This window comes from Talpa europaea (assembly GCF_964194135.1).
Source record: "Talpa europaea genome assembly, chromosome: 12".
Taxonomy (NCBI): domain Eukaryota; kingdom Metazoa; phylum Chordata; class Mammalia; order Eulipotyphla; family Talpidae; genus Talpa; species Talpa europaea.
This window is the reverse complement of record NC_140079.1, coordinates 48398733-48407595: the sequence shown is the minus strand read 5'-3', so window position 1 is coordinate 48407595 and position 8863 is coordinate 48398733. Positions and strand designations below refer to the sequence as shown.

The window sequence follows — 8863 nt, the reverse complement described above, 5'->3', positions numbered from 1 at the left end:
CACCAGGGGAGGCCCTGAATTGTTCACTTTAAATGGTTAATTTTATATGAATTGTATTTGAACTTATTTTTTTTTAAAGATTGATTGATTGATTTATGCATATATATAGGCCAGAGGTACGGGGGGTAAGAGGATTCACCAGAGACAGAGTGGTGAAGAGAACAGGTGGATTTACTGAAATACACTTCTGAGGGGAGCAGCGGGCGAGGCAGGAGAGGTCAGCTGTGCCATGTGGGTAGCTCCCAGGCTGGAGATTGAACTTGTGCTGCAGTGGCTGCAAATAGCTTCATAGGTTGTGTCTTAACCCCTTGCGCCACCAGGGTGGCCCTGAAATTTTTTTAAAGGGGAAAAAAACACACACAATTTCCACCATCATCATTTCCTTTGAGTCTTTTTTCCAATCTCAATGTTGTTTTTGACATATATTTTCTAATAATTACGGCTTTTGATCTTGCTCATTGGGGCTGCTATGGATTGAAGGTGTCTGCTGTGTGGACAAGGCTCAGCTTCAGTGGCTCAGGATTCCCAATTCAATCCACTAATGTTTGCTGAGCACCGTCTGGTGTGGACTTCAGATGCCCCCCTGACCTGGCCTGCTTGTGGTTTTTAGGCTGTCACCAGTGTTTGTAACAGCAGCACATATGTGGCATCTGCTGTGTCCTAGGAAGATCTGAATGCCTTGAATGGGTTATTTCATTTTATCTTTGATATCATTGGACAGTGCACAGCACTATTAACCCCACTAAACATACAGGGAGGCCCAGAAGGTCAAGCACACCTGAGGTCCCACAGCTACCAGCTCGTTTTGTTTTCAAGGTTGGGGTGGGGGAATCTTTACCTGCCTCTTTGCCCTTGGCCAGCTCTCTTTTGTGGAACTGGTTTGAAAATATTCATTGAGCATCTGTTGCATCCTGGGTTGGTTGAGTGGGGCTGTGACCCAGCCTGTCTTAATTTCCCATCTCCTTCTCAGTGCCTGGCAGGGGCAGGCAGGGGACAAGAGAGAGGCTGGGTGCCTGGTCCCACTCACCACCCACCCACCCTAACCTCTTCTCCACTAGATCAAGGTCGCCACCCAGCCTGGGAGGATGGGGAGGAAAAAAATTCAAATCTCTCGCATTCTGGACCAAAGGAATCGGCAGGTGAGTTCACCTGGTGGAACAGCAGGTTGTGGGGAAGGTGTTCCCAATACAGAACACAGGCTATGTAAAAGCCTGGTCATTTGTGGGGAGCTGCAAGGGAATTTGCAGCCTGGATGCAATGTCAGGAGTTAGAGATATAGCATCTTTCATTTTCATGATGCTTTTTTTATTTCTTCCCCTGAAGCCTGGCGTTTAAGGCTTAAGAGACATAGAAACAATCACACCCAAGTCAGAGGGCTTCTTCAGAGGGAGACATGAATGGGCAAAGCTCAGTGAAGGAGTGTGGCCTCTTCCTGGGACATCAAAGAAAACTTTCCAAAGGAGAGGGTATTGGGGCTGGGTTTGGAGGCATCAATAGGAGTTTACCAGGTTGAGAAGTGAGAAGGAGAATACAACCATAAAGAACAGCACACCCAAAGACTAGAATCCCGAGGAATGTGAGGCCCCTTCATCTCCCCCACACCACCACAAATCTTTGCCTTCTCTTTCCCTGCCTGTGGGTCCTGGGTCTAGGTGACATTTACCAAGCGGAAGTTTGGGCTGATGAAGAAGGCCTATGAGCTGAGTGTGCTCTGTGACTGTGAGATAGCCCTCATCATCTTCAACAGTGCCAATCGGCTTTTCCAGTATGCCAGCACAGACATGGACCGCGTGCTCCTGAAGTACACAGAGTACAGTGAGCCCCACGAGAGCCGCACCAACACCGACATCCTGGAGGTACCCCTGGGCTCCCTTCCTGGTTCATGTAGCCTGACATTTACTGCTTAGTCAGAGCCTAGAGACTTGGTTTGCATAAAAGACAAGGGTTGAGATCTGGCTTTGCTGCCAGTAAAAACCAGGTTTGGAGTAATGAGGGTCCCTTCTAGGGCAGCCATCTGGACAGCAGAAATAAAAACCACTGTGCATGGCAGGCTCCATTCCTTCACACATCATCCCATTTAATCCTGTCACCCATTTGACGAGTAGGCTGTCACCTGCTTCTACAAGAAGAGGGACTTGAGGCAAGAGGAGTCCTCGCCATCTGTGAAGGTCATACAGCACACATGTGATGGAAGCAGAATGTGCACCTAGATCTGTCCATCTCCAGGGAGTGTGCTTTTAAATCCCTGCTGTGATTAATGGGGGCAGGGGATATAGAGGGAGAGACAGGTAAACACAGAGATAAAGAGACACACATAGATAGAGAATAAAAGCATGTAGAGCTCACCGAGATCCAGGAGTGTTTGTCTGGACCAAAGCATCCTTGGGAGAGAGGCAGAAGCAGCCCCTGCACTAGCTGGTTCAGCCCCATATCTACCACCCAGGATGGCTCCTGGGGAAGGTAGCTCAGTATTCTCAGTGCCCAGCTGTGCTTGGGGGCAGAAAGGGGGTGCTTGAGCCTTATTCAGGAGTAGTGTTAGGACAGTGCCAGCAGCCACAGTGAGTCCCCTGCCTTTCTGGTAACAGGGCGGACAGTCCCTCTATCACTCGCAGTTGGGGCTTCATAAGAGGGGCTGTCACTCACTGTTCTTTTGTTAAGATTTATTTTATTTATTTATGCATTCAAGAGCTGGTATCTAGGCCAGAGGTGCTGGGGTGTGAAAGGATTCACCAGAGACAGTGTGGAGCAGAACGGGGGAGTGACTGAAGTACACTGCTGAGGGGAGCAGCAGGCGAGACAGGAGAGGTCTGCTGCGCCATATGGGTAGCTCCCTGGCCAGGGATCAAACTCATGCTGCAGTGCTGAGACTTAATCCCTTGTGCCACCAGGGAGGCCCCTCACTGGGAGTTAATCATTGGGGCTTGACTGGAGCAATGGGTGCCTGCACAGTGCCCTACCCACCGAGCTCTCTCCCCTCTCACAGAACCGTTCCCGTGGGAGGAAGGGGGAAATCCCACTCTCCTGTCTTCCCTCCCCACAGACACTGAAGCGGAGGGGTGTGGGCCTCGATGGACCAGAGCTGGAGCCAGATGAGGGGCCTGAGGGGCCAGGAGAGAAGCTGCGGAGGCTGGCAGGTGATGGGGGCGACCCAGCTTTGCCCCGGCCCCGGCTCCATGTAAGTGACTCCTGGTCCTGCCATGAATAGGGTTCCTTCTCATCTCTGAGGCCCAAGTGATAGAGACTGGGACTGAGAGAGGGACTAAGGCCAGTAAGCCTGGAGTTTGGACATGGGTGGGGAAGCCTAGAGTTTGGGGATAGGCAGGGAAGGCTTCCTGGAGGAGTAGGCACTGTAGCTTGGGTTTTATAGATCATTAAAATTTCAACAGGGAAACAATTCCTTTCTTTTTTTATTTCTTTGATTGATTAGTACCCCAGGAAGCCTCCTCAGTGCTGAACCCCATATTGAGTTAGACACTAGCTCTGGACCTAGCTGTTGAGGGGTAATAGAGTCAGACACAGGCTCCCCCAGTGCTATGGGGTTGGGCCTGAGAGATGAGCAGTAGTGAGCTTCCAAGAGGTGGAGGCTGCCTCCTCAACTCATTGGCATTTTCTGTCTTGAACTTGGTGCCCCTATTGCCAATTTCCTACAACCAGTTACCTCCTCTTTTGCCCTTAGCCAGCAGCCCCCACTATGCCAATCCCGGACATGGTTTATGGGGCCCTGCCTCCACCAGGCTGTGACCCCAGTGGGCTGGGAGAGGCCTTGCCTGCCCAGAGTCGCCCATCCCCCTTCCGGCCAGCAGCCCCCAAAGCTGGGCCCCCAGGTGAGCATGAGGCACAGGCACTGGGGGAGGAGGGGGGGTCTCAGGGAGGTTTCTGTTGAGGGGATCTTGGCTGTGGTACTGCTTGGCTGTGTGTATCACCTCTGGACCTCACCTCATTAGATGACAGGGCCACCTGCCCTCTCTTGTGGTACGGGTCTCCTCTCACCAGGCCTGGCACACCCTCTCTTCTCATCGAGCCACCTTGCCAGCAAGACACCATCCCCCTTGTACCTGGCTGCAGAAGGGAGGAGGCAAGACCTGCCTGGTGGCTTGACAGGAGCCAGAGGAGGACTGAGCACTTCGGTGAGTGAGGGGAAGATGTGACAGGGCTGATGGGGGGCAAGCAGGGTGGCCTGGGTGCTGACTTCAGTTTCCCTTTCACCCTCTATCCCTGCAGAGAGGCCTCTACGGGAGCCTGCAGAGTCCTTGCTCTGCTGCAGCCCCAGGACCCCCACTGGGGAGTTTCCCCTTCCTCCCCGCAGGCCCCCCAGGTAGGCATCCCCCACCCTCACCCCCCCTGGTGGGGGAGGCTTTCACACTCCCCCACCAACTGGAACTGAAAACAGACTGGTGAAATGGGTGGGGCTTGGTCAAGGGAATCCCCAGGTCCAGGCCTTGGCTTACTCCTTTTGCTCCCTCTTTAGAATATGGCCTGGGAGACCCTCCTCCACCCCCCAGCTTGCTGCAGCCCCCCACCCTGGCCCCTTGGCAGCCCTCGAGAGGTGATGGGCCCCCTGTCACACCAACACAGCCCAGGTAATAGCCCTGTCTGGGTTTGGTTCCCCGGGAGGGCGGGGGATGGGGAACTCTGGAGGGAGCGGGGAGGCGCCAGGTCTTCCGAAGTTCCTAGCCATTGCTGACCCCTGGTGGTCACTCCAGGTTTTGCACTCGGCCCTGAATAGCAGTTCCTGGTGTGGGTGGGCGGCTATTTTGGAGGCCCCAGGAGGAACCGCCACCCCCTCTTTTCCCAAGGCCCTTCCTCCGGAGTCTGCCCTAGCCGTGCCACCTTCCTGACTTTCACGCGTCCTCAGTGAGCCCTTGCCTCTCTTCTCTCTCTCTCTGCAGTGGGGGCCGCAGCCTGGGAGAGGAAGGCCCCCTGGCCCGCAGCACCTCCCCGCCAACCCCCCCACTCAACATCAAGTCCGAGCGCCTCTCACCTGCTCCTGGGGGGCCTGGTGACTTTCCCAAGACCTTCCCCTACCCCTTGCTACTGGCCAGGCCTCTGGCAGAGCCCCTACGGCCGGGCCCCGCCCTGCGCCGCCTGCCCACTGCCGACGGCTGGCCCCGGTAGTGGATCGTGTGGCACCGGCTCAGACCCCCACAACCCCGGCAGAGCGAGGGTTCCTGGGGTCCCACCTTCCCGCCCTCAACCCCAGTCTTCGTAGAGAAGACCCAGGAATTACAAGGACACCTGGAGGCGGGGAGGGAAGGCTGGGGTTGGGATCCACGCTGGGGAATTCCCTTCTTTCTTCCTGTGTATATCCACCAATAAAACACGCGTGGTTCGGTGGCTGGAACCATCCCGCCGCTTCTTGGAGCTGCTCCCCACCCCGGCCTGCCCCCTCTTCGGGGACCTCAGGCTGGGAACATCCCATCCAGAATTCAACTCTGTACAGGACTCCAGGATGCAGGAATGTCTGGGAGGAGGGCCTACAGGAAGGGGCACTGTGGGGCAGGGGCAGGGGCAGGGGAGGCTGGCAGGGGGTGGTGGGAGCAGACACCTATAGCTATAGGGGTTCTGGTTCCAGTCCTGGGTGAGGGGTTGGGCTGTTTACCCTCCAACTCTGGGTTGGACTGTTTACCCTCCAACTCTGGGTTGGAGGTGAGGCTCAGAGGAAACTCCCAAAATGGGCTGCAATCACTTGTAGCAAGAAACTGTTAGGAATGGGGAATAAGGCGCAGTGTTCATCCTTTAAACCTGCACGTCCCTTGATCCCTATCTCTGCAGTTGAATCATACCAGTATAGAAGGAAGCCAGGCATTTATCCACCTTTTGGGGGATGGGGAGAGGGAGGCCTGTCCAGAAGTGAGGACAGACTTGAGTGCCCAGAAGCCAGATGGAAAGCCTGTGTCCTGCCAGCTCCTCCTTCTCTGGGTCTCAGTGGGGTCTTTATAGCACTTAGATCTGAATTCTGAACTCCCCACTTCAGTAGCTGATTGCAGCGCATGCTGCCCTTCCCTCCCACCTTGACCCTTGCTCTGTGACCCTTAAAAATACTTGCAGTTCCAGTGCCGTTTTATTCTGGACATTGGACCAATCTCCCTCAACCCCTAACTTGACTCCTTTTTAGACTCCATACCTTCCAAGGCCCAGCTCCACATTGCCTCCCCCAGGAAGCCCTTCAAACTATCCCATGTTGAGATCTGGCTGTCTGCTAAGTTAAGCAAAGGGTTTGGAGAGTGGAGATCACCAATTTGGACTGGAATGTGGAAAACAGCATTGTTAACATTGGCATTTCAAGATTCATCTCTCCCCCTAGTCGTTCTAACACGTTCCAAAGCTTATTTAGTCCAGCTTGGTTTGGATTGGTGAGTCAGCATGACCAACAATTTCTAGACCCTTCTCTCCTCTTATAACCCAGCACCCCACAGAGGGGCTTTTTCAGCAAAACCCAATGCTTAACCTTCTACCAGTAGTGCACACTACCCTAGATGGTGGATACAGAGGAGCCCCCAAATCATTCACCTGTCCCTGGAATTCAGCACACATCTCTCCTGTAATCCCCCTCTCAGCCAAGACTCTGGACTAGACTCTCAGGGGGAAGGAGAGAGAGAGTGAATGGCTATATGTGGGGCACCAGGCACGTGCCAGGCCCAGGCTAGGGTTTATCCTCCCAGTCCTCCCCTCCTTCATCCCCAGAAAAGTTGGGGCTTTGGGACTCCAATTTCCAGGGGAGGGGCATGACATGATCAGTTTTTATAAAAACCCCCTCCCAGGGATTCTGTGGCAGGGAGTGGGATGGGAGTCAGCTTTGGTGGAGGGACACTTGGTGGCATGTTTAAAGTTAGGCTAGAGATTACTCTCACTCAACTCATTCTCAGCTTGTGAATCCTCCCCTTCTGTCCTGACCCTGCCCCTCAAGGAGGAGTGAGCTACTATCCTCATTCCAGCCCATGACAGTGGACTCTGGGGGTCCCACTGAGCACACAACCTCCACCGCTCCCGGCAGCACTGTGTGGCATGCAAATTCCCTATTCACATTATCTTTCTGGGGATCCCCTCACTCAGGTCACAAGGACCCAGGTCATCCACATGGGTGGGTGGACTGCCCACCTGTGGCCCCCCCACAGCGTTATAGTCAGGTCCCCAGACAACCAGACAGAAGATCAGGGACCAGGGAGGAAGAGTGAGGCCAAGGCAGGTAGTACCCTGGGGGAAACTGAGGCAGAGCTGGAGAGGGTCTTTTCTCAGTCTCTGGACTTCACTCCCATGGTGGACAACAAGATAGACCGGGCCCTGAAGTCAGTACCCACAGGCTAAGCACCCAGCATAGGGTTCTTAAAAATGTGGGATACATGCAAAGGCTGGGAAGGGCCAAGGGCCCTTCCCTGGGAGACTGCACTATCACCACCTGCCATTAGGTGGCGCTAAATAGTACATTTTTGGGTTCTGCTATCCCCACACAAACGTAAAAACTAAAATAGAAACGTCACAAATTTAAAAAAATACATCTTGACTTACAGAGATCCCACTCCATGTTTTCAGGTGCTGAACCTGGGAACCAGAAAGGGTTTTGTCACGTGTCACAGCTTCAGGTGATTGTACATCTACAGCTTAGGGTGTTCTGGGCCTTGAGGAGCCAGCAGGTAGACTACTGGTTCTGAAAATGTCTTTTTTCATCATACCCCAGCTCTACCCCTGCTACGTCTGTAGGGGAGAGAGTAGGGAGGGTTGTGCAGTAGAGTCCTACCACCAGCCTTTCTAAGGACACTGTGGTGGTCTAGGTCAGGGCCAATGTCACTGTCAGAGTGGCCCCAAGCCTCCCAAGAGCTGGGTCATTGTTAGGAAGCATTATGGGAGGTGTGGCCTGGGCACAAAAGTGGTGATGGAAGTTGGATATCCAAGGGATGCATTTTTAAGAGCACCATAAATGTGTGGGATGAGAGTTTATAGTCAGAGAATGTGAGATGTTTGTTATAGATGGGAGAGTTGAGTAAGGATCAGGGAGTATAGGGTGAAGAATGTGGATTTGCCCAATGGAAAATAAAAAACTCATTTATTTTTTTTAAAGATTTATTTATGCATACAAGAACTTGGGTACAAGCCAGAGGTGTGGGGGATGAGAGAATTCACCAGAGACAGAGTGGGGACCAGAACAGGCAGACTGACTGAAATACACTGCTGAGGGGAGCAGCGGGCGAGACAGGAGAGGTCTGCTGTGCCATGTGGGTTTCTTCCTGGCTGGGGATTGAACTTGTGCTGCAGTGGCTGCAGGTAGCTTCACAGGTTGCGTCTTAATCCCTTGTGCCACCAGGGAGGCCAAAAAACTGGTTTCTTTCAATGGAAAACAAATAACACGCAATCCACTGTCCAGTGGTGACCAGAGATATTGAACAGACAAGGAGGGTGGAGTGTATGACCTACCTGTGGAGAAGAGAAGATTCTGGTATTTGCTCTGGGTGAGGCGGGGCCAAGGATGGCTGTGAGCAGAGGAAGGACATGGTCTGACTCTAGGGTGAACAGATACCCTCAAACTGCTCAGGAGAAAACAGCAGGGAGGGGAGATGTGGTAGGAGAGGAAGATGGAAGGCAGAGATGGGGCAGGAGGGAATGCAGGAAGAGGTGACGGAGATGATGGAAGATGGACTCTGTGGATGTTAGGAAGGGAGTGAGACTGGTGGGACTGTGTGCTTACAATTGAAAAGTGGAGCTATCAGAAGGACTGATAGATTGATTAGGTGTGAGGCAGACCAACTCCAGAGTTTGTGGATAGCATCTGTGGGATGGGAAAGAGGTCAAGGGGGGGCCTCCCTGGTGGTGCAGGGGTTAAAGTCAGCGCTATCAAGCTATCACCAGCCACTGAAGCAACAAGTTCCAT

The 8863-nt window shown here is 53.3% G+C and overlaps 1 protein-coding gene across 1 annotated transcript; it reads left to right on the top strand.

Annotated features, from left to right (window-relative positions):
• Positions 1 to 1085: 1085 nt before the first annotated feature.
• LOC311180973 (myocyte-specific enhancer factor 2B-like) lies at positions 1086 to 5137 on the top strand (the record flags this gene model as incomplete). The annotated part of the gene is made up of 8 exons (XM_084249096.1): positions 1086 to 1139; positions 1653 to 1856; positions 3041 to 3175; positions 3677 to 3824; positions 3994 to 4127; positions 4222 to 4315; positions 4469 to 4580; positions 4890 to 5137. The coding sequence occupies 8 exons, from the start codon at positions 1086 to 1088 to the stop codon at positions 5113 to 5115; spliced, it is 1107 nt and encodes a 368-aa protein (XP_084105222.1). The 3' UTR covers positions 5116 to 5137.
• Between the last annotated feature and the right edge of the window lie 3726 nt (positions 5138 to 8863).